This window comes from Tachypleus tridentatus, chromosome 7 (genome assembly GCF_004210375.1).
Source record: "Tachypleus tridentatus isolate NWPU-2018 chromosome 7, ASM421037v1, whole genome shotgun sequence".
Taxonomy (NCBI): Eukaryota; Metazoa; Arthropoda; class Merostomata; order Xiphosura; family Limulidae; genus Tachypleus; species Tachypleus tridentatus.
The window spans coordinates 174,343,391-174,370,223 of record NC_134831.1 but is presented as its reverse complement, the minus strand read 5'-3'; the positions used below and the strand labels follow the sequence as shown (position 1 = coordinate 174,370,223).

At 36.8% G+C, this 26,833-nt stretch overlaps 1 protein-coding gene across 1 annotated transcript; it reads left to right on the top strand.

Annotated features, from left to right (window-relative positions):
* The first annotated feature begins 15,367 nt into the window (after nt 1–15,367).
* Nucleotides 15,368–26,833, top strand: LOC143257281 (putative oxidoreductase YhdF). Its single transcript, XM_076515722.1, has 8 exons — nt 15,368–15,908; nt 16,223–16,302; nt 17,713–17,852; nt 18,204–18,296; nt 19,088–19,173; nt 25,421–25,514; nt 25,749–25,818; nt 26,784–26,833. Exons 2-8 carry the CDS (start codon nt 16,245–16,247, stop codon nt 26,822–26,824), a joined length of 582 nt encoding a protein of 193 aa, XP_076371837.1. The 5' UTR covers nt 15,368–15,908; nt 16,223–16,244; the 3' UTR covers nt 26,825–26,833.

Below are 26,833 nucleotides of genomic sequence, written 5' to 3'. Positions count from 1 at the left end.
CCTATTCGCGGTTCGCCATTCGCGGCCCCGCATATTCGCGGGTTATGCGCGAACTGCGTTTTTGTAGGTCACAGAGACTGAAAGGGCTTTTCGAGGAGATTTCTGTTGTATTTACTCAATCAAGCCGTTTTTATCAATTGTCGTCTTCACCAAACAAGATTGGACTGCTATTGGCTGACTGCCTCAGCTTCCCCAACAACGCAAACGGCAAAGAACAGCCCGGTAACGCACGGTACAATTTAGTGAAATACATAACAGTATGCAGGATAAAGAACGTAACCCCCGCGAATAACGAGGTCACACTGTACATAGAATCAGATGCATCTGAAAGCAAAAATTTTAATAAATTCAGTAAAGTCACAACAATATGCTAAATAATAATCAATTTACCTTCAATCTCTTGTAGTAACTGTAAAAGATAATAAAATTTTTACCAATAATGAATGACGGACAGCAGAGGTTAGGGAAAATTGTCGCCAGCGGGCGAAGGCGAGTTTCAGGACATGACGTTGAGTCGTAGACAATAGTGCTAGTGCACGTCACCTATTCATGCCCTAAGGAGGCCGACCAATCGAATTCGGCCTGCTCCTCTCTAGCAAAGATAATTTTAGAAGTTTGTCGAGTCGAAGCCTGGGAATCCCGTAGGATCGATGCTTTTAAAAATATTCCATTTGCGTTGGATTACAGATCAGGCCACATGGTTAGATTACAACAACTAGGGCCACACTAAATGGCTTGGCGGGCCGGGTTGTGGCCCGCGGGCCGCCTGTTGCACACCCCTGAGATAGTTCAATATTCAAAGATATATAACATCAGTGTTTCGGTGTTCTGTCTCTTCCTTTTATATTTTCAAATTTATCTGTCTTGATCTCACGATCTAGGTTACACTTGACAGTGTTTGAGGGACATTTCAAGTATGCAGCAATTTGTCAGAAAGTCCAACCTGCATCATGTAAAGCTTTTAATAGGAATCTCTGCTCTGCTCTGCTGACAATTTTTTGTTCTGTGGCGTCACTAGAAAACTTAATATATAGTGTTAAAGATTGTTTTTTAATTAAACTTATTTGTGGAGTGCTATTAAACTGATTTCTTCTAGTATCTACATTTACCATATGTTCCTTGCTAGCTTCTTTCTATGTAGTTAAGACACTGGATAAGGTACCATGAAACTTATTTCAGACCTTAAATTCCATTAGTATGTTCATTCAAGCAGAACCATTATGACATATTCTGGCTATCGAACCCATAATTATTTTATCACTGTACCAGCAAAAGTGTGAGGTTGCAGTCTTCTTTTAAAGAACAATGGAAGAATCTTCACATTAGCTCATATGTTATTTTCTCTGTATATAACATTAAATCACATAATGTTTGAATAAAAAAAGTCAAGTGTATCAACAGTGCACTTAACATAAAATAAACTTCACACAACTACCTGTAATAAATAGTAAATTTACGCACGTTATAATGCTCCTGACTGTATTTTGCACTGATAAATAGAAGTATATTTTAAATGATGAACTGAAGGACATGAGTCTTTATTACAGACTTTATTTAGTCATTGTATCATTTTAATGACTACAGCATCTTCTTTCTTAGATAAATAATTTCTGCACAAGTTGTATGTGTGTTTGGTGTCATGATCTTCTTGGTATTATAATCCATTACGAATAACATTCAAACCATGATGGATCAGTGTCTGATTGTACTTGTGCTGATCCATTATTCTATTTATTTTGTCACCTCAGCAATAAAACACCATCAAACTACGACACTGTCTCACCACTCTTCATGGTAGTTGTAATGTATTGAGATAAGTTTATTTCACCTTTCTTTCGTTGGACTTACAACCAACACTTTAAATTAAATATTTCAAACTTGGACTTATTTTTCCCGTCCATAACACTATTTCTCAAACATCAACAGTCCCAGTTTTGCACCTTTTAGCAAATTTCAGTTCATATTTGTAGATCTAAGTGAAGGTTTTTAACTGCTACACAACCAAATATTTCATTCTTGTTGAGAGGTCTTGATACTGTAGATCTGGACACTTTTCTGTCTTTTGGTACATGGTTGTTTATCTCATGCTTGAGATCAGTCACAGTCTCCGTTCTGTTTAGAAAGTTCAATATTCAAAGATATTTAACATCGGTGTCATAGTGTTTAGGTGTTCTGCCTGTTCCTTTTCTATTTTCATATTTACCTGTCTTGGTGTCACGATTTAGGGTGTACTTGGCAGTGTTTGGGGAACATTTCAAGTCTGTAGCAATTTGTCAGAATGTTCAACCTGCATCATGTAAAGCTTTTAAAAGGAATCTCTGCTCTCGTGACAATTATCTACATTTTGTGGGCCTTGGTATGACAATAAAACTTAATATATAATTTTAAAATTGTTTTAATCAAAGTTTATTTGTGGAGTGCTATTAAACTGACTTCTTTTACACTTCTACACTGTGCACTTATATGTTTATTAACAGACATGTTTCAATATAGAATACAGGAGGTAAATATGAATGACAATTATAAACAATGTTGAAAGTGACCCCCGTAAGCATCAATACAGGCCTGGATCCTTCTTATTTTGTATCTAAACACCGCTATCAATTGCTGGCCTGAAATAGACTGAATGAATGCTGATTACAAAAATGCACAGTGACTTTCCGAACACCCTGTAGTATCTACTTTTACCATATGCTCCTTGCTAGCTTCTTTCTATGTAGTTAAGACATTGGATAAGGTACCATGAAAGTTATTTCATACCTTAAATTTCATTAGTATGTTCATTGAAGCAGAACTTTTATGACATACTCTTGGTACAAGTATATAGGAATTCTAAATAATAATAAGTTTTCTCACTCTGTCTCATTCAGTTGTTAACACGGATCAGTGAAACATTACTATAATGTTGAAATTTACATTCTGTAATGGAATGGAAGAATTACCCACATTAAAATGACAATATATTCTGTTGTCCTCACAGTTTTACACAGTACTGTAGCTATACAGAACAACAGCAAAACTGTACTAAGTAAGATTTCTCTCTTTATATTTTTACCTTTTATATCCCTATTTTTGAAATATTTCTTACAGGCAGTCAAAGGAGAAAGTCTAATTTTTTCATGAATTCCTTCTCAGGTTTTTATGAGATTGATTAAAAACCTACAAATTTATGTTTATATCGATATAAACTATTAAGAATTAAAAAAAATAAATAACACTCTTGTAACATCTTCGTGAGAAAAGGTATTTTGATATATAATTTTATCCCCACAAGATACAGTATGTGATAAATAAACATATATTTTGCTACTTTACATATGCAGAAGATAACGGTAGTTTTTCGTGCAGTTTTCTATCTTGTTTTTAAATCAATGTATCAATAAAATTCCCAGTAATCTACAACACATCAGCAAATCTTGAATGTCGGTGTTGAAAGTTTTCAACAATAAATATTGGTTTTGCTGTATCTCTTAGGTGTTATAGAACACACCTGTTTATATTATAGTTTACTGACTTTAGAAAATAAAAGAGACACATTAAATATAGTTTCTTGATGTAGATAATTTCATCAATGGCTACTTCACGACATCAAGAGAAAAAACTGTACCAAAAGGTGGCGTTAATCACAGGTCGGTGAAATGTAATTAGTTTTGATTATTTTTTTTACAATATAAATCACTGATATGATAAATTTAAAATAAAATAATCAACATCTTATTTATATTTTTTCCATTTATTATAAATTATTCTTCTATAAATTTACATACATTAATTGATATCTTATCATTTAGGTTCACGTTTAGGGATGGGTAGAGCCACTGCCGTGGTGTTCTCACGCCTGGGAGCGAGGCTGACTTTCAATGGTAGAAACTAGAAAAATTTGACAAAATCTTGGTTAGAATGTAAAGCACTTTCAACTTATATTATAAAGGTTTGACCAAACATTATATAACATAGAAGTATTTAATACATAATAAATATTTAAATAATAGTTCCTGATAATGTACTAATTTATAAATTATGCCATACTGGATTTTAACTGAAGGAAAACATCTTCATACAAATTGTAACTGTTGTTACCAGGATAGAGATATTATTGAGAAGAGCACTTGTGGGTGTGTCTTAGTTTGATTTTTAACTGACATTGTGAGAGAGAATAAATTGGCATATACCTAGTTCTGTTTCCAAGATTTGTCCATTCTTTGATATATACGTAACTGGTTTCAACTCGAAACAAATGTTTAATAAAGAAAAGCAAATAGATGTACACAGAGAAATGAAAAAGACAAACAAGTATTAGTAAGAGTTTCAAAGTTTTGTTCGAAAACATTAAAGCTGAGTCGATACATGGTTAACATTCAAATATTTTTTAGATAATCTTTATATTTGTAAATTCACGTCATATCACATAAAATCATTAATCTCTTTTAATGAAAATATTATACTTACCCAGCATCTTTCTGTATGAATAGAACTTTACTAAACATATCACAGATTAATTTCAAGCTTGTTATAATGAATATCGAGTTTAAAATTTTGTATTCCGATTTAAATATAAACATTTTTGTTTCAGATTATACTTATTTAAAAAAAATACACTGGCTTTGAAAAGTAAATCACGACTTTAATTTCTCAAACAAGAATGTCACTACAGTCATGTTATTATATCAAAACTATGTGTTTGTGTGTGTAGTATAAAACTAATCTTTTATCGTATGTTAACACCATTTGTTGTTGACAAACAACATGAGAATACAAATATATTTGTGATAATGCTAATATATTTGGATACATTTTTATCTCAAAATATATTAATTAAAAACTGATACAAATATAAACATAATTATTTTTATATTTTATTCTTATGTCTTTGATCTTTTATCGTTTTACATCCCTGGAAGATGAGGATGGAAAATATCAACAACGGACATTTTATCTCATGTAATGGTAAATACTTCTGATGTTGAATAGATTATTCTTTATGTTTACATAAAATAATCCAAAGTATAGTCTAGAGAGAGGTTTTGGGCGTAACATCCTGATGACATGTGACGCAGAGTGAAACGGATATTGTTTAAAAAAGGATGAGATAGTTAGTTAGTTAATTAATAATTGAATATATTAGTGAACACAGTTCAAAAGCAATGAATCTTTCTGATGCACTGCAGTAACCTTCCACTACTGTAAAATTCTTGCGTAATTTCACTACATAGTATTTATACCTCTATACCTCCACCCCAAAAAATATAGTTTTATTATTAACACGGTACTCCGTCATCTTCACAAATCACTACAGTGAGCATTCTTTGAAATAACTACGATAGATTTCTTCGTGTACTATTTTTGTTTTGGTGTAACTACGCACACAATGCTTTTTATTTATTTATTTATTAATAATTCGAGAAAGTAATTTAATGTTGATAGAGGTTTCAATGTAAACATTAAATGAAACAAATTCACAGTTTTATTTGTTTTAAAAACGTTGTTACTGTAAGAATAAAATCCTCTCTCCATTTTCAATTTTTATCTTTTTATCGTTTTCAGACCTTGCTGGTCCCAAGCATGTCAGAGTAAACTCAGTAAAGTAAGTTTGTTCTTTCTTTCCTTCTGTATATCGATATTCGTATGAACATTTTCGGTACATGTGATATTTTGATATGTTTTTTTAAGGCTAGTCGTAGTCTGATGTTTAGACTACTCTGTTGGTGAATCTGAAGGTTGATAGTTGTAGTGATGGTACAATCACAAGAGTGGCGGGGTTCTGTTGACTATTTCCTGCTTGTGTAGTTTTCCGCTAAAACTGTGAAACAAAGTAACGAAGTTTTGATTTTTTTATCTGAAGACAGTTGATCAGTGAGAATCTGATCACACAATAGTTAGTGATCGTATATTAGTTGATCAGTAAGAATTTTGAGCTATTTCCAGAATCTTCCAGAACAGGAAAAGAACACTTGTTTTGATTAGTTACCTATCACTTGTTGAAGCAACAAAAAGGTATAATCGATACTTCATAAATTTTGGATTATTTTTATCCTAATTGAAAAAAAACTATGAATATCAACGACAAAGGATATTGGTTAATCTGTGTTGTTTGAATGAATATGAATACGTGGGCTTGAGTGGATTATTGGTTACCGTGTTAGTTACTGTTGAACATGTCTAACGTTGGAGACGTGTGCTGCTTAACTTGTTCTACACTCTGAGCTTTGGGCGCGTTATACAGTTGCAGCCAATCGCTTTTTACAGGTCATAGGTTCGAGAAAAGCCTTTGTGGTGATGTTTGCTATTACATATAAATCTTCTGTCTGGTTAGTAGTTTAAAATTAAAACAATTATACCTGGCCGTTTAACCTCTGTGTACAACATTCACATTGTAGATTCTATTTCCTTATAAAATGGACTTTTTACACTTATAAATAAATAAAATTTTAAAGCAATAATATTGTAATAAATATTTTTATTTACTATTTCACGTAAACCTACACAAATCTGTGCATGACCGTTCATAAATTTAATGAGATATTCTTAACAGCGTCCACTATCTGGTAAGTCTTGTGTGACCGAATACTTCAATTTGATTGTCACATTTTGAGCACATCCAAGACCCCAAATATTCACTCTCTTGGTAAACTAACTTAGAGTGCTTCCGGCCCCTCATATAAACTTCAAATTAATCTGTTAACTTATTTATAAAAAAACAAACCAATAGGATATCCAAATCTATTTTCACTTTAGTCTGTAGTATTTGTTGCAATATTTATTCACTGTGGTAATATTAGTTTTTAATATCAAGTGTCGTTTGAAACCTGTGTGAATTTGAATAGAATCGAATACTTTGGTTGACGTCATCTGCTCCCCAGTGACACAATGATGTGTCCGGGGGCTCACACCCGGGTTTCGATTCCCATCGTGAGTAGAGCACAAATAGCTCATTAATTCCAAACAACTAGCGATCCAAACTGATGTCACCAACAGTTACGTTTTGTAACTCAAACAGTTATATGATAAGTAAGTCTTTATCTCTGCAGTACTTTATTATACACATCCCACAATGGTTACTGTATACCAAATGATACTTTGAATATAAATTGACTATTCAATAACATTATTTGCTGAATGTAACTTTTACGTCTTTTATATAATACTGTGGTGATATGAAGTTCACTGACTTCCCTTAGTGTAACAGTGTCAGAACCTGATAATAACCGAAGCCTCGTCAGGAAATATTTTATGGAGCCAAATTTAAACTATCAGATAACAAGTGACATCACACCTTAGAAAGATTGTAGACACAAAGTACAAAAGACAAAATAATTTAAAGGGTGCGATGAACCATGAAATACGTTCGTCCCTTATGTTATAGATTATATTTTCAGTTTTACATTTGGTGAAAAGGAGATTTGTTACATAATAATTATTTTGTTAATGATTAAAATTGTTAAATTCTTGATAATAACCATAACTTACATACACAATTTAGTTTAGGCAAATAAATTGGAAACTGAAAATGACTTAAAAGCATAATGTAACAGACAGGCCGACCGGGTAGGCGAAGCCATTGGAGTTTCAACTAATTCCACAAGACACACTTTAATCTATTTGAGGAATGCAGTGGCGAGTAGAGCACACAAGCACTAACTCAAGGAATTTACTGTTACAGTAAAGAATCTGACTACGTGACTAAATTTCACATGAAGCACTTTTTAATATGCTGTCAAAATATTATATATTACAATCAATATCCAAATACCTTGATTAAACTAACAAACTCTAAAGTCATTTAGTATAAATAGCAAAACGTTTATTAAGAATACTTCCCATGACATCCGTTAGTCCTTGCACTGTATAACTCAACTGTGTTATTTGATATTAGCAATAACAAGAATACATTACTTACAAAGAACTTCAAAGATTCATCTAGTGATGGTTGTGACTCACTTAAGCTCAGAGAACTATCTTCGACCCACAAAATACCAGCTTTGAGGTCGTGAGAACTGAATTTCGGTCTTCAAACAAGAATTTTCATACAAACACTTTCTGGTATTCTTACGATGTTCCAAATAGTAAACACGTTTACCTCCAAGTAGTTCTGACACTTAATTGGTCATTTTTTCTTGATTGTTTGGCAACAATAAAATACAGTTGCAGATGAAGTCACACTTTTGAAATAGATACTACATCAAAGTCCCGCCTTTTTTACCTTGGTAGTTTTGTACATGATAATGTAAACATTCGCAGAAGCTTTTCCCATGCTGTGACCACGTCAGTCTGTTGTTAGCAATCTCAGTTCTTTCTCTCTAAAGACGTTTTAGTAACTCTTATTATGAACTTGAGAGCGTTACTTGTGATTAATATAAACAGGAACGTTTCTCAGCATGTCTCTCTTCTTGGGAAATATCTGTTATATAATAATGTTTTATATCTTTGTGAATATAAATCACATTTTTCCTTGTTACTAATAATTGCTCAATACTTGAAACATTTGAAATGTTGCAAAATGCTTCAATAAACATTATATAGGCTGTTTCATAAATCAGGTAAATTATACAGTGATCTTTAATAAACACAAGACATAACGAACACTTCCATTACTGTTTAAAGTCTAAATAAAGATTTAAATTATTAATTAACCATACGACCTACCACTATTGGTTTATTCGGTCGTAATTATATTTATCATATCTATGATGTCAAAGTAGTATTTCCATATTAGAAACAAATCTTATCTAATGCCAACAGTCTTGAAACTGGGTAAATGTGTAAATCAGTATATGTATGTATATGTTGGTAACGTACGTTCATACAAAGCTGAAAGTGACGACTATATACACTCATGTGAAAAAGTTAGATCACCCTAAGAAAGCCTGTATATTTTTGTAACATTTTTGGATATATTGATATTTAATCTCAAATTCAACAACATTGAGAGATTATAGGAATATAACTAAACAATTAAAACTGAAGAAAAGACATTTCAAGATCTTCTGTAAACGTAATTCTACAAAATACATATTCTAATTGAGGAAAAGTTAGGACACCCTTACCCCTAATAGCTAGTGTTACCCCATTTGGCTGAAATAACTGCAGTGAGACGCTTCTTGTAGCCATCTATTAGTCTCTGACATTGGTCTGAAGAAAGCATGTCTCACTCCTCAGTACAGAATTCTTTCAGCTGTGAGATGTTTAAGGGATTTCTTGCATGCACAGTTCGTTTCAAATCATCCCACAGCATCTCGATGGGAGTAAGATCTGGGCTTTGACTTTGCTATTCCAGGACTCTCCATTTCTTATTTTTCAGCCACTCATTGGTGGATTTATTGATATGTTTTGGGTCATTATCATGTGGCAGGGTCCAGTTCCGCTTAAGCTTTAATTTTCGTACAGATGGTCTCACATGATCCTCAAGCACCTGATGATACACAGTACAATTCATGGTGGATCTACGATTGTGAGCTGTCCAGGTCCTGTTGCAGAAAAGCAGCCCCAAACCATGACACTTCCACCTCCATACTTCACAGTTGGTATAAGGTTCTTTTCCTGGAATGCTGTATTTGGTTTATGCCAAACATGTCCTCTGTTCTGGTATCCAAATAATTCAATTTTGGACTCACCTGTCCAAAGAACATTATTCCAGAAGTCCTGTTCTTTGTCTACATTCTCTCTGGCAAACTTCAGTCTCGGTTTGATGTTTCTCTTAGAGAGCAAATGTTTCCTCCTTGCACACCTCCCATGCAAGTTAAACTTGTGCAGTCTCTTTCTGATTGTAGAGGCATGCACTTTCACATCAACAGTAGCCGGAGCCTGCTGTAGGTCACGTGATGACATGTTAGTGTGTTTAGAGACCTCTTTTAGCATCTTGCAGTCTGATTTGGGGGGTGAACTTGCTTGGACGACCAGACCTGGGCATGTTATCAGTTGTTTTGAAAGCCCTCCACTTGTTGACTATTTTCCGGACAGTGGAATGGCTGACTTCAAATTCTTTTGGAATTTTTTAAAATCCTTTACGAAACTCATAACCTGCTACAATTTTCTTTCTGATGGCCTCAGACTGCTCTTTTGCTCTAATTTTGAATTTATGTACAACAAATAAAACAGTAAAAAGGCAAGACATGAATTATGTACAAGCGAAAAACAAAAATTTTCAAATGAAAAACAATAAACATATGCAAACAGTAAGATAGACAAATGAAAAAAAACATTAAAGATACACAAACAGTAAGATACACAATGAAGAAAACATGAAATATAAACAAACAGTAATACATACAATGAAAAAACATTAAATAAAAACAAACAGTAACATATATATTTAAAAAATACATGCAAACATTAATATATACAAAAAACATGGAGCGAGAGGGGAGCAGATGCAGGGCTGCTCAGAATCCAAATTCCACTCGCCCTCCCACCATCACACAAAGGGGCGAGACGTTCAGTCGTCAGAGATGAGAAAATGTCCTGGAACCCAGGTGCTGATAGTCTGCTTCAAGGCAGAGTAACAGCCTATATCTGGCCATTCCCATTATTGAAAATTATGACAATGGCTCCTGCTCGAAGACTAAGTTGTTCCGAGCAAACGAGATGACGTACTTAAAGACAGTGAGTGTATCTTGGAAGGAAAAAGCCAGATGGCCGGGAACAGGGACCGATTTGTGGTACATTATGGTCTCCATCGAGAGCGGCGGGACCCAAAAAAGACGAGCAACCCTTTCCCACATCTCTGCCAACGTCAAACAGAGGACCAACCTGTGCAAGACAGGTTCCACCTTGGAGTGACACACTGGACACAACTCAGTTGCACAAGAGTTCCACAGGTATGAACACCTCTTCACTGACAGGATGTTATGCACAACACGCCAGTTAAAAGCCAAGAGGTAGCTATCAACATGGTGCAGCACAATGCATTCCCAAACAACGTCCCACGGCAGAGCAGGGTGGTGTTGCTCGATCCTATGGGTACATTCGGCGACCAGCAGGCGGTAGAGGGAACGGAAGTTCGTTGGTACATTGGCAGACACGGGACGACACCGCCGGATCGCCGCAGCAGCGTCGACGTACCAAGAAGGAGGGTCAAAACACAGAGGTGGCTGCAGGCTCAAAGGCACACCAAAGAGCCTGCATCTCATGGCAACAAAGAAACTCGCGAGGTGGCAACAGGGGTGACTCCCCAAATCAGACAACAAAATAAAACAGACAAAAGAAGGGAAGGACACTAGGCTCGGATACATGGGATGATAAGACCACCTCTGCGAGGCGGCAGCGTCAAGGAGAGCCGAGACACCAACTCATGATTTCCACCCCACAGGAATGCAAAGACATGGCAGTCGATGGCTCCATCAGTGCAGTCATCCAGATGAAGGACAGACCAAAGGGAGGATCCTCCTCCTCACCACCTCTGCCCTGTCATACAGTTTAAAGGACAGTAGTGTTAATTAAACACAGCCGAACCAACACGCTGAACCACTCCTTTCCATGCAGTTCCAGGGCCCGCGAGAAAAGAACTCTCAAGCAAGTGATCGGGTAGGGTGTCCAATCCAGGCCAAAGGATGAGTCAGCAGACGAGGCCCATTTGCAAAATTCCTGTGCACGAGACTGGGGAACATTCAACTGGGCAGCACTGGCTCGAGAGTAACGATGGACGATGGCGAGCACTGAACCTAACGATGTGAAGTTCTTAAGGAACAGGTTTACATTGTCCGTATGCGCGACATACGTCACGCACGAACCCCCAGCATCTGGAAGCCACGCACTGATACAGAGTGGTGCAGATGAGAGAGCAGGCACTCTATAACCAACACATAATGTGTTGGGGACAATGGGCAGCCCTGACGAACCGCATGAAGATGGGAAAGGAGGACGTCAGGTAGCCGTGAACCAAGAGCCTGCTCGAAGCAAATGCATACAAGGCTTGCACGTAGCATACAAAAACTGGAGAGAGGCCACACCTACCCAGAACGAACCACAGAAACCTATGGTGAACTCGATCAAAAGCTTTGCTCTGATCGAGGGACACAAAGACCACAGGGATATCCCGATCCGTGATGTAATGGAATAGGTGCCTGAGAAGCATCAAATTTTGTTGGATATTTCTACCCCACATATTACAAGTCTGAGTGAAGTGGACCAAAGAAGGCATGACCGCACCTAAATGGGACACAGGACCAAGGAGATTGGTTGCACCAGCTGGTCGTGAAAGGAAGGGTCGAGGGAGGGCAAAAACCGAGTAGTGTCATCCCACAACCTCTCGTCCACGGGCGAGGCCAAAAACAAATGGCGATAGCAGCCGAAGCACGCGTCCAGAATGTCTGAGATGTCAGATGAAGACTGACCATTCTCCAACACCAGACTGGAGATGTGTCGGGTCTTAGCCATCTCCCGTGCCTTGCACAGCGGAACTCTGGTGGCAGTTCTGGGATCGAGCGACTTGACCAGACTAGATACACTCGCTGCACGGAACAGCTTGGAATAATCCAAATCTATATCCCAATGTAGTGTCTCAATGTTTGAGAGGACTCAGCGATCTGTTGAACCGTCACAAAGCAAGGCAGCCAAGTTGTCCTGCAAGGCTAGGCGGCGAGCCCGCGAAAGCCGCATGCCAGCTTACCTCAGCAAGGAGGCACAGGCTTCATTGAGATCCGCCCACAAAGACCCAGTGACAGACTCAACAGAACAGAGCTCCCGAGCAAGATCAAGCAAAGCGTCTTCAACTTCATCCTCGGCAAAGCGGGAGACGTTGAGCGGCCACACACCGGGGCCCCGAAAAATGCAGACAAAATCCCGGAATGTGGTGACAAACGCCCAATGGTCAGACACGTAAAACGAGACATCCCCAACCCGATAAACAGCAGCCCTGCCAAGGCTCTACCGAAGTCCAGATGTCACATAGAACCAGTCAAGGCAATAAGAAATCCCCTGATCAGTCCAGGTAGCCACAAAAGCAGATCCGTGCACTGCCCGCTAGACATCGGAAAAGTTGAAATCCGACAGTACCGCACGCAGAGACCACGTATATCGAACACTAGAAAGAGGATCACCCCCAATCTTGTCGAGGTGAGGATCCAAAACACAGTTGAAATTGCCACCAAAGACGATATCGGCCTGTGTAACCATGAACCTGTCCAAGCCCGAGAAGAAGGCTTTGCGCTCCTTAGGCTGGGCAGGTGCATAGACATTCACAAGCCGAATCTTACGACCCTCATTGACAACATCAACGTACACCACCCGTCCCTCAGCTTCACTAAGTGATGCGAGGATGGTCCGATTAAAATGCGGATGGAAAAGAATCCCCACCCCACGTGAACGTGTAGTACCAAACAACCAGAAGGCATGGACAAGGTAACAGGAGGAAAATGTAAAATGTACCCTCCGAGAGGCAAAATGGACCTCCTGCAAAAATATAGCGACAATCGCAAAGTGGTAGAGCAGGGAGAATGGGTAGCATTGCTAAACAATACTACGCATCCCCCGGATGTTCAGAGTAAAGCAGGAAAATCCCATCAACCAAACAGAGGGGAACACTCAGTGACGCTGATGCTTCGACAAAGTTGGTAGAGGCAGGGGAGCATGTGGCCTTAAGAGGCCACCCGACCCCACCCCTCCTCGCAGGAGCGGCCGCCGACATCCGACCACCGCCGCTGCACGCTAGGAACATCCAGACTAAAGTCGGGCAACACAATGAGACTGCAAGGCCCCCGCACCTCCTTACTGTCCTCATTCAATCAGGAGAGACAAGGAAGACTGGGGAAGTCCAACAAACTCAAGAACGAGCTTGGAGACGGCAGCTCGTCCAAAGTCGGGGTCTGCACCTCAGTGGAAGGGGCCAGAACAAACCCCAGAGCCAGCGCCGAGATGTCCCTCAGAACCACCAGCCTCAGTTGCACCAGCAGTGGAAGCCAGGGGCTCCTCGGAGTCCCCGACCACCCCACTAACCCATCTCGAACAGGGGGGCAGGACCCTCCTCGGAGGGATCCTCCCCAACACTTACGTCGGTTCCCTGTGCACACATTTGGTTGCGACTGTTGCGCCTCGTGTTCTATCTTTCACACTGTCCCATACGCCGTCAACACGCACTTGATGACGTCATGGGGCATCTCGAAAGGGGCCGACCGGAGGATGATCCACTTAATGTTCTGTCCGACTGGCTCCACAGGCACAATTTGGTCCCCCAAGGGAAAGTCTCCCTGGTTCAGCAAGCGACGGGCATGAGCGGCCGACGCCAGCGTCGCCGCGTAGCGCCCGCTGCCAAAATGCTGGAGGCACTCAGTGAGGCTACCCCAGGCAGCTGCGTTCAAGGCATCAAAAAACCGCCGAGGGTAGCGAAGCCGCGGGCACCACTAATCTGACAGACCGCGGCCGAACAGAGTATGGTTGGATGGCAGTGGCCATACTGACCTGCACTGCATAGTCCACGCACGCACACACACATCCAAAACAGCTGCTAAGCAGAACGGGACCCGCACACCACACGACCAAGACACAAGATCGACGGTAAACACGATACGGCACCCGGTAACAAAACAACACAAACACCAGTAACGAGCACGGCAAATAACGGCACGACAAACCACGAAGTGAGCAGGACAAAGAAGTGTCACGAGTACGCACTTCGACGGGAAGAAGCACACCAAACTAAATGTCTGAGGTTTAAATATGGCAAGCCTCATTCATAATGCTGAGTAACGATCTTCTAATCATGTACACCTGGTGTGATACACCTGTGTGTGAGTTGAGCCATTTTAAGTGTGAGGGTGTCCTAACTTTTTCCTCAGAATATGCTGTAGAGGAGTGGGGCAAACTTTCTTCAGACCGATGTCAGAGACTGGTAGATGGCTACAAGAAGCGTCTCACTGCAGTTATTTCAGCCAAAGGGGGTAACACTAGCTATTAGGGGGTAGAGTGTCTTAACTTTTCCTCAATTAGAATATGCATCTTTGTAAAATTACGTTTACACAATGTCTTGAAAAGTGTTTTCTTCAGTTTTAATTGTTTAGTTATATTCCTATAATCTCTCAGTATTATTGAAATTAAGATTAAATATCTATGTATTCAAAAGTGCTTCAAAAATACACAGACTTTTATAGGTTGTCCTAAGTTTTTCCCATGACTGTATAAAGCTCTGGGACGTAAAGTACACTCCTGCTTCCTGTACAAGCTGTTTATTTATTAAAATAAAGTTACGTACGATAACCAAGCTTTGCTAGTAGAGGTATGTGAGCAGAAAGCGACCATATACAACAACCACTGACTGTGTAGAAGTGTATGAAATGTTTTTTTTGCAGATTCATCTGTCTATGTACTGTTATTCTACACCTGGAAACAAATCACGTGATAAGTTAAAGCTAACTTTTCTGGTAGACTAGAAGACTCTCATATATAACCACTGACGGTGTAGAAGTGTTGAATTTTTTTCAGTTAAATCTTGCATTTCGATCTCTCAGATCAGAATCACTCCCATGTTCACTTTTCGTGAAGACGCATAATCTCCTGGTGGTGTAACGTACAAACGTTAGCTAATTAAAGGAAGTAAACTGTTATGTAAAACCTTCAACATTTTTATTATCAAATACTAAGGTATTTATCCGACAGTTTTCGTGTTTTTTCGATCACCAGATAACCACCTACAGTATCTCATGGTGCCAGGTTAATCTGGTAAAAACGTTGTAATTAAAACTATTGAACACTTCACATTCCATTATTAAAAAGTTTAAAGTAATCTTTTTATCAGTCACGTGGTTTATGAATGTTGTAGATAGAACGGAAAGTTACAAGAGAAGATTAACATTTTAAATTGAACCTCATCAACCAATCAGTAACTAGAAGCTTCCTTGATTAAAGAACCAGCAGCCAGCAGTTTATTTGACTGTAAAGGTAAAGAGATGTACAAAGAGTCTGAAGTCCACTAATTCCTGGTAAGTCTATTATTCTGCATGAAGTAATGTGATATATAAATCTATATGACAGAAAACTTTAGTGAAGCTTAATATTTGTCATAAAAATTATTCTATTTATGTAAGAATATATAATTTGTTTATTGTGTTTCTCTCTCTTGCTATAGGTATTAGACTTGTGTTATTGTTTGAAGGTTATTCATATTTAACACAATATAATTAAAGCTGTGTGGTGTTTTTGCTGTTGTTTTGTTTTCTCAAGCTAACATTTTTAAAACGGAGCCATACGTTGTTAGGACCTGAGAATAAAATTGTATGTTGCTGTTTGTTTCCAGATTACTTGTATAAACATATAGGATGGCAACCTCTATATCTACAGATAAGAAACTTGACCAGAAGGTGGCGATAATCACAGGTATGTAAAATTATATAATAAAAACATGTTGTATGTCCTCTTACCGTTACCATTCTAACTGTACATCTGATAACTAATTCTCTATCCATTATCAAACAATTAAAACTGTTTTATAATAAACGTATTAAATATGCTTTTATTTCACATTGTTGTATTTGTGAAATACTGTGTAAAAATATTTTCCTTTATTTTTTCAAACAGTCTCGTTTGGATGACAGGAAACAATATCTAAACGTTGTACATTTTGTACACAAACGTTTGTAATTGAAACAATAAATTTAAATTGTCGTTATGATAAAATGATAACTGGTATATACTTATGGTTTATACAAAACGTTACATTTGGACAGTTTTAGTCTGAATAAACTTGTTCCTGGTAAACGACCTTGGCACCTCTATACTAATGTGTTTTTACTATATCTAGTGCCTCATCAGTTTATTTTATTAATTTATATTGTATAAGAAACGAATGTTTCACTACATTTTAATGGCTACAGATTAATGTTGTAGCTGATTTTAGGAATAAACAACTTAATTAATATAATCAATTTTTATTGTTTGTCATTTAACTCAAACAAAAGCCAGTGTGTAATATCAACTCTTGCATGAGCTCATGAAATAAAAGGATTCATGAAAAGTAAAATGCATTTATTCAAATAGAATAGTTCAATTATTGTTTGCTTTTTATGATTTTAGTGACGTAGGTGCAAGAGGTCTATGAGGGGGTGATGGTGTCATGAAACCTTTTAAGTATAATGAGAGTCAAGCTTAAAGTGAAGATGTAGCCTGGATCACCTGGCCTAGAAATTTTAAATTAAGAAATATTTTTCCAGTTTTGTTGTTTATACATTTCGCTTTACTATTAATTCGTTACGAATTCGTTTCATAAATGATCTTAATTCTGATTGGCTCATAATTGAATTGACTAACGTTTGACTGCATCGATTACACTTTACTAGCTCTTTATTGGTCAAGGTTTATTTCACAAAATGTATTTATTTCAGTAACTTATGAAATGCAAGGTTAAGGTAAGCTGTGGGGTTGAGGTGGTTTTACCTACCACGTCTTTTGTCACGGGCTGTACCCTAGTAATAAAATAAACGTCTAATACAGGGTTTCCCAACCGCTGGGTCGCGACCCCCCAAGGGGTTGCGAAGCCTTGGCAGGGGAGTCGCGTAGCCTTGTTAGAAGTTGCTTGGGATAACATTAATTTTATTTCATCAATTACATTTTCATGTCGCGAATGCAAAAAGGTTGGGAACACCTGGTCTAATACAATAAATTAAAATAAACAACATTCATATTAATATTGATGAACTAAGTGTTCATTATTTACATGTTTGTTTGAAAGCTATAAAGTCTTTCTTCTTCTACAAATTAAGATACTTCAGTGGATATTTAAACATTTAGGTGCCAGTTCAGGGATAGGTAGAGCCACTGCTGTGTTGTTCTCACGCCTGGGATCGAAGCTAGCTTTGACTGGAAGGAACCAAGAACATTTGACAAAATCTGCTGAAGAATGTGAAGCAATTTCACCATATAATCTAAAGGTTTGACGAAACATGATATAACATAGAAGTATTTAATACAAAAGAAATGTTTAGATAAAAATCAGAAAAAAAACTATGTTCACTCTCCAGATATACATTTATATTCATAAATATACTTAATTATACTTAACTTGTTTCAACCCAGAATATTTGTTTACCAACAGACACAAATATCTCTAAACAAAGATATCAAATAACAAAAAGTTCCAAATATTAGATTCACAAACGTCTAACTCAAGTGAAACGTGGTTAGTAAACACGTTTAATTCAACAGTTTGTTGTGATACACATAACTCAGTATTTTGATTCCTGTTTTCTAACTTAAAATGTTCACTTTCTTTTGTATTTCAGCCTTTGTGTATCGTCGGTGATTTAACCATAGAATCAGATATTGAACGGATTATGAAGTCAACAATTGATACCTACGGAAGACTGGATATTTTGGTGAGTTTAGTTATTACAGAAAATAAAGATTAACACATTACGTCTCTACCATAATTAATTTTTCTGTCATTTTTAGTCCATTTCTTAATCATTTGAAGGCTAGTGTTCCATTATTATTTGTGGTCAAAGTTTAAACCTGGCAGGCCTACCTTTTAAGAGGAATATAAAAATTTTAACTAAAGTATTTTAGTTAGCCTGTGGTTACTTTTTATGTATTATATTTTTGTCCGAGTGAATTACAAATTCTTTTAGAATAGCCAGTGACTTACTACTGTGCTAAAGCCTTCTCTAGGTTTAACAATACAGTTAAATACTAAAAACATAAACAAAAAAACAATCTTTCTTTGGAAGGATGAAACGCTTTTCATATTTTAATGATATGGGACACATTTTGTAATGAAGTCTTTCTTAAAATTAAACTATACTTGTAAATAACTGCTCTTTAATTGAAGAGACACAGAAGGATCAGATATTCCAAACTGGATGTGGTTACAAATCACGATATATAATCACAATCTGTACTCATTAAAAGTAAGAGGTAGGGAGAAAAGAGAAATTACATCAAATGAAGAGATCATCACAGCGCTTTTTGCCTGGTAACAAATTCAATCAGCATCAGGAGCTTCGGTCCTAACCCTAACAGATGGCAAAGCACTAGAATCCAAAATGTCTAGAAATCTGTGATACAGTTAATACATTACACACCTTTTATTTTCGAATCTAAAAGATTCATATTAATAGGAATATAAGAGGAAAGTAGGAACATTAAGAATGTTTTGGTTTTATGTCAGGTTAACAATGCCGGAATAGCAGCGTTGGACTCAGCTGAAGATGGTTCTTTGGCGACACTAGATTTGGTGTGGAAAACTAATGTTCGGTAACAAAGCTAGCAACTAGTAGTTATATAGAGAAGTAATTAAAATATACACATAATACACACACATGTATATATGTAGACAAACAAGGAGAGGACTGTGTGTATATACAATTTGTAATTAATGCTGTATATATATATAGTAGTATTTGTTTCTCATTAAGTACAAAAGGCTATCTATTTTCTGGCCATAACGGGTAATGAAACCCGGTTTCTAGGGTTGTAAGTCCGTAGAAATACCGCTATGTCACTGGAAGGTACACAGTAGTTACATAGGAAGAATAAGGAAATAATTAACACATATAATAGATTCATACAAATCTATCTGTGTTACTCAGTGTTGTCGAGCTTTCTAAAAACGACAACAACACTTACTCTCTCTGTTTCCCCGTTACATATTTCGGAAGGTAGAAAAATATTTTTTGTGAACTTATGAAAACAAAAGTTTAGGTTTGATTTTTGAAAGTAAAGTACCAAACTGTTTTAAATCAGGGCTTTCTTATTAACAATGTTCTTGGTTTTTCTTCACTGGCAAGAATAAACAGGCCCTCATGGAGAATATTTAGATTATGTTGTACACGTGTTAGTACCCGTTCCGGTGAACAGGATAAGCTTACTTCTGTTTCTCACATTCTCCGTCATTCTTCCACGAATATTAAAATTTTAAACGTAAATATGTATTTAATATTATTTTCAATTTCCTTTAATGTAAATTTAATATGTTTTCATGAATGTGTTACTGTACTCACTTTATGATATTCATGTATGAAACACACTACAAACAAAGTGTAATATTTCACTTTATAATGTATCATAAGAAAAAGTCAACTTCCAATATCTAACCATCCAGAGGAAAATAAAGTAAAATAAAATACATTGGTTCACTTGATTTTATCATAACAAGTGTGATAATGTAAACCTTTTTAATTTTTACGTAATGTATTTTATGGTAGACACCGCTATTTTATTTTATACATTAGGCCTATTGTTTTCTTTTTCCCTCACGACATTCTAATTCTGCATATATTTCTTCTCTGCATGAGTTAAATGTTTAGATAATCATTTGGAAATGAATTGACCTGCAATTAAATGTTAACTAAAACTTACACAAAATGACAACTCTGCATAGAAATTATTCATGCTGTATATCTGTTAATGGTAAAAAATTACCTGTCTGGGAAGCAAACGATAGACGTGTGTATCAACTTAAAATTTGTTTTTTGCGCAGTTTCCTGTGTGAGTAGTGTGACTCGCGTATAGAACGCAGCGGAAAAATAAAAAACCAAGCAACAAACAAACAAACAAATTTTGAAAAGATATGATATCAGTCTAAATACTAGCTGGTGAAAAGTTTAAGTATTACCAAAAAGAAGTCTTAAACATGGTAGGAAATACCCAACAAGAAGTGTCAGTAATAAGTTGCACGGCCGTCATTGCGAATAACTTCAAACATTCGCTTTGGCATGGTCGATAAAAGCGTTTGCAAAAGGCTGGCTGGAATGTTATTACAAGTGGTGAAGATGGCATTACGAAGATCATGCACTGTTTGAAATTGACGTCCATTTGTATAGACTTCCCTTGCTATCCATCCCCAAACATTTCCAATGGGGTTCAGTTCGGTCGAACACGCTGGAGGGTCCAAAAGAAACACGTTATTCGCCATGAAACAGTCCTCTTTCCTGCGGGCATTGTGGATTGCAGCGTTGTCCTGCTGAAAGATCCAGTCATTTCCACATAAGCGACGGCCTTCAGTCAATAAGGATGCTCTCTCCAGCATGCCAATGTAGTCAGCTGCTGTTTGACGCCCCTGTATAACCTAAAGCTCCATTTTTCCATGGAAAAAGAAAACACTTCAGATCATGATGAAACCTCCTCCACTGTGTCGTGTAGAAAATGTCCCCGGTCGGATACCCTTATCATGCCAGTAACGTTGGAAGTCATCTAGACCATCCAGGTTATATTTTTTTCTTTTCAGAGAACAAAACCTTTTCCACTTTTCTACGTTCCATGTTTGGTGCTTCTCAGCCGAGTTTAACCGAGCTGTTTCATGGTGTGGAATGAAGCGTGACATTTGAAAACGTTTACGGTTTTCTCTAGTAGACGACGTTTTATTGTTTTTACGCTGCTTTCTGCGTCCGGAAGGGCCTTAATAAGATTCGACGATCGGCTGGTGTATTGTCGGACAACCTCACGAATCCTCCTGCTCAACGTCGGCAACATTTTTTGGGGCCGACCAATTCAAATTCTCATACTGTATCCCACATGGTCCTTTAAGAAATTTGCAACAGCAGTTTTACTACGCCCAATCTCACCAGCGATGGCACGTTGAGAGAGACCTTGTTTTTGCAGCTCGACAATTCTTCCACGCTCAAATTCTGTCAACCTTTTAGCCTTTGCCATGTTTTTACCCAATGTAACACAGGAGATGTCAGTGGGAGATGTTGACAACGCTAATACTTGAACAGAAATGACTAAATTCCGTTATGTGTTTAGCGATAAACGCTTTGTTTCAGTATGGTGTTAAACTTTTGACCAGCTAGTATTTAGGCTATTTTCATGGTGTTTACATTTTCCCTATTAAATGCTGAAAAAGATTTTTATTTTCCCTTTTCTTATTTTCATCTTTCGAAGCTCTACTCAAATAAGTGGTTGAGTCTAACAACACAAAATGCATATTTTTTTCTTTATGTTCATTGGCCTTAAGATTTTGGCCAGCATTGTATGTTGAATATAGATAAAAGGAAAAGTATTGTAAGACTCGCTTCTGGAAGTTTTAAGCTCTAGTTTGTTGTTATTTAATTTCGTTACGATTCGTATATTGGAATATATTTTTCGATATGGAAACAAAGAGATATGTACATTACGTTATAATTCGCTATTAAATCTTTTTAAAGTAAAATGTAGAATTAGAACAGGGGTGTGCAACAGGCGGCACGCGGGCCACAACCCGGCCCGCCAAGCCATTTAGTGTGGCCCTAGTTGTTGTAATCTAACCATGTGGCCTGATCTGTAATCCAACGCAAATGGAATATTTTTAAAAGCATCGATCCTACGGGATTCCCAGGCTTCGACTCGACAAACTTCTAAAATTATCTTTGCTAGAGAGGAGCAGGCCGAATTCGATTGGTCGGCCTCCTTAGGGCATGAATAGGTGACGTGCACTAGCACTATTGTCTACGACTCAACGTCATGTCCTGAAACTCGCCTTCGCCCGCTGGCGACAATTTTCCCTAACCTATGCTGTCCGTCATTCATTATTGGTAAAAATTTTATTATCTTTTACAGTTACTACAAGAGATTGAAGGTAAATTGATTATTATTTAGCATATTGTTGTGACTTTACTGAATTTATTAAAATTTTTTGCTTTCAGATGCATCTGATTCTATGTACAGTGTGACCTCGTTATTCGCGGGGTTACGTTCTTACCCTCCCGCGAATAGCGAAAACCGCGAATATTGGATGCAGTTTTAAAACGTATATGTATGCGATTATATACTATATGAAATGCTTCCCAAACACTAATGATACTTATACTCATTGATGCAGTAATAATGTAGCAATATTGCATACTGTTATGTATTTCACTAAATTGTACCGTGCGTTACCGGGCTGTGCTTTGCCGTTTGTGTTGTTGGGGAAGCTGAGGCAGTCAGCCAATAGCAGTCCAATCTTGTTTGGTGAAGACGACAATTGATAAAACGGCGATTGAGTAAATACAACAGAAATCTCCTCGAAAGCCCTTTCAGTCTCTGTGACCTACAAAAACGCAGTTCGCGCATAACCCGCGAATATGCGGGGCCGCGAATGGCGAACCGCGAATAGGCGAGGTCACACTGTATTTTGCTATTCTCAATTAATTTAAGTACCGGAAGGCTATGATCGGGATGCCAATTTAGAAACATGCGTTTCTGTCCATAAGAGGTTCCATGTGTAAATAAATTCTATGTTTTTTTCTACTTTGCTATTTTCGTGAGAATAATTTTTGTTTTGATTTCAGGGCTAGTAAAATGTCAGCAGTTAAGAAACGAAAAATTGATGATGACGGAAGGTTATTCAACAGTGAATGGTGCACAAAATATCTTGTTGTCCCACATAATCAAGGTGTTGTCTGCCTCGTCTGTCAAACTACAATTGCAGTCATGAAAGAGTACAATATCAAGCGACATTACGCAACTAAGCACTCCTCCCAGTTTGATGAAATTGTTGGTCAGGCACGAAAGGACAAAATTGAACATTTAAAACATCCATTGAAAAGCAACAAGGTGTTTTACCACTTTCAAGAAAAATTCAGAACTGGTGACAAAACTGAGTTTTGAGCTTTGTGAATGTATGGCAGAAAAGGGAAAGCCTTTCAGTGATGGAGAATTTATTAAAAATTGTTTAACAATATTCACAGAATATGCATGTCCAGAGAAAAAATATTTGGTGGAGCAAACTAGCCTTTCCCGCTTTACTGTCTCACGCAGGACAAAAGATCTTTCAGAGGACATCAAAGAAACTTTGAAAGAGAGATTGAATTCGTGTGAAGCTTTCAGTCTGGCTTTGATGAAAGCACTGATATCAATGACACATCCCAACTTGTCATTTGCATCAGAGCTGTTACTGCAGGCTTTGATGTTTTCGAAGAGTTTTAGATATGGCAAGCCTTTCCTCCACAACCACAGGACAGGATATTTGTGAACAAGTCCTTAAGGTTGTAGAAAAGTTTGAACTGAATCCTTATAAATTATGTGGTGTTACAACAGATGGTGCTCCTTCCATGACAGGTAGGTCAAATGGATTCACCAAGAAATTTCTAACTGCAATTGGAGCACAAGACGTAGTTGTAAGCCATTGCATTATTCACCAAGAGAGCTTGTGCACCAAAGTTCTGGATTTTGCAGAAGTCATGAAAATGTCGTCCAATGCGTAAATTATATTCGAACACGAGGATTAAATCATCGACAATTTAAAACTTTTTTAGATGAGCTGGACAGTGAGTATTCAGATGTTTTGTACTTCTCTGCTGTACGTTGGCTTAGTAGAGCTGCTACTTTGAAGAGATTCTGGAATCTCCGAGAGGAGATTAAGTTCTTCATAGAGAGCAAACGTCAGAATGTGGACTTCTTGAGCAATGAGAACTGGCTGAATGACTTAGCATTCCTCACAGACATTACACAGCATCTGTCTGATTTAAACTTAAAACTACAAGGGAAAAGTCAACTTGTGAATAAGTTGTTTGAGCATATTTGTGCTTTTGAGAAGAAATTGGAACTTTTCCAGGTTCAGTTGAGAAGAGCCATATTGACCCATTTTACATGTCTTGCAACCAGGAAACTGGAATTTCTTAATCTGGATTGCACCAAATATGGAACCAGTGTACAAAAGCTGCGTGATGAGTTTGCAAACAGATTTCCAGATTTCAGACAAACTGAAATTAGATTGAAATTGTTCGCTCAACCTTTTGATTTGGCAGTGGAAGACAGTCCTGATGATTGCCAAATGGAACTCATTGAACTGCAGGCTGACATGGACACTAAAAGGAAATTCTCTGAAAACAGTTTGCTAGACTTTTACAAACTCTGTGTACGTGAAAAGTTTCCCAATTTGTCCCGTCATGCACAAAGAATTGCCTCCCTTTTTGGTAGCACCTACTGCTGTGAGCAATTTTTCTCCAAAATGAAGCTCATCAAAACCAAATGTAGAAGTCAGCTGACTGATGAACATTTGACCAGTCAGTTAAGAGTGGCAACCACTTCTGTCAAAGCTGATATTGACAAGCTCTGCAAGGACTCTAAATTTCAAGTGTCGCACTAAAATGATCACTCATGCAAAAATATAAAATATTATTGCTTGCATTTTGAGAATTCTTTTTAATTTATTGTGCATGTGCACGAATAAGCTTGTTTTTTAAGTGGCCCCGCTTGATTGATGAAGTTGGTTATATGGCCCACCGACGAAAAATGTTGCACACCCCTGAATTAGAGGATATGAAATATCAAGGAGTTTTGAAGTACTTCAGAAATAAAACGCATTTGAAAATGAAATTCTAGTAACTTGTAATTTATATTCATATCGAGACAATTTTCATTCATGGGAAGCGCTGGAAAACTTTACAGGATCGTTGTGAAATAGTTCGGAAATAAATTTAAAATATATTTATATATATTCTGTAGAGATATGGAACCGAAACCAGTTTAGTTTCGCCATCTGTTGCTGTGAAAGTTAGTTTAATAACTTTCAAAATATTTTTCTTCTATGTCTTCCAAGTGCTGTGTACCATTTGACGATGCTAGCTGTTCCTCACCTGATTGAAAGTAAAGGTTCAATTGTCAACGTTTCAAGCGTTCTCGGCCAAAGAGGAGTAAGTAGTCTAATATGGAAGAGCCAATGAAAAGTTGTAGAATTTGATTTAATTAAAATTTAATAATGAAGTGAAATTTTTTTATTAATTCTCAGTTTGTAATTTATCTAGTTTTACCTCTAATATCACGTTAATTTTTATCCTATGATTTACCTATTGTTTCTGATAATAACAGTAATTATTTCGATCTCTAGATCTAATTTCTAATCAAATTTTTTATCGATTTTTTTCAAGCATGTCGGAGCTCTCTCCTATACCATTTCGAAAGGCGCTTTAGATCAGTTTACCAGAAGTGTGGCATTAGGTAAGTTTGTAACAATCACATACAATTTGACGAACAAACATAATTTTATATAAAAACAATTGGGACTGTTCATTGATTATAAGTTATTTTTTTTTGAGTAAGGTTTTGTTTATTTGCACATCGTAAACTATAGATTCTTTCGTTTTAGTGATTAAGTTATGTACATCCCCATCTGTTTCATCATCACTTTTGACCAATAGGTTTCAACCTAGAAATGATACAAGTATACAGAAATTAAACCTAAAGTGACACTTTTGAATCCCAGATTATTCAAATATAATTCCTTAAACGTTCGTAAGAGAGAGCTAACAACACAACTAGTTTTTATAGCATATTTAATTAATTAAAATCTTAAGCGTAAAATAAACGAATTGATTGTATGGAATAACACACATTTCAGTCTATATTTTTTTATTGATTTCTGTTAGTCCTTTATATTTAATTTTATTACAGAATACGTACATTTTAACTTCAATCTTTAAGGTTGTTGTTAGTGTAAGCTTCCCAACTGACTGAAGAAATGTCAAACTCTGCTTATGCTTTCTTTCATTATTAGTTTAAAAATTACATAAAAATTAAGTTTTGCCCGTTGAGCGATAGTAACCGTCCACCAACATTAATATACGTGTCTAATATTCCTACATCGATTTAAATTTGTAACAGAATTTACTGTTGTATTGTCAATACACTGTATAATCACTATAAACGTTATCTACGTTATTTATTATTTACTAAAATAAGAGTAAATATTCCTTAAAATAATCTCGATTATTTATTACTTTTTTTACCTATTTTTGTCTTAATATAATTTCACATCCTGAGCAAACTTTTTCTCGATCATAGTTTTATGTTAAAAATTGATAAAGCTGGTAGCAGTGTTTATATTAAAAGCAAGGTAAAGTAAACCAGAGAAATAGATATTTATCACCGGTTGGATTGTTTTTAGAAATTTCTTATTTTTCCAGATCTTGCTCCCAAACAAATCAGAGTGAACTCAGTAAAGTAAGTGTGTTTT

Bases quoted from the DNA above. Each gene is read 5' to 3' on its own strand.
- LOC143257281 (XM_076515722.1), top strand. From the start codon at position 16,245: ATGGCAACCTCTATATCTACAGATAAGAAACTTGACCAGAAGGTGGCG. The intron at 16,303-17,712 runs GTATGTAAAATT...TTAAACATTTAG, and splicing joins GAAGGTGGCGATAATCACAG to GTGCCAGTTCAGGGATAGGT. The intron at 25,819-26,783 runs GTAAGTTTGTAA...TTATTTTTCCAG, and splicing joins TACCAGAAGTGTGGCATTAG to ATCTTGCTCCCAAACAAATC.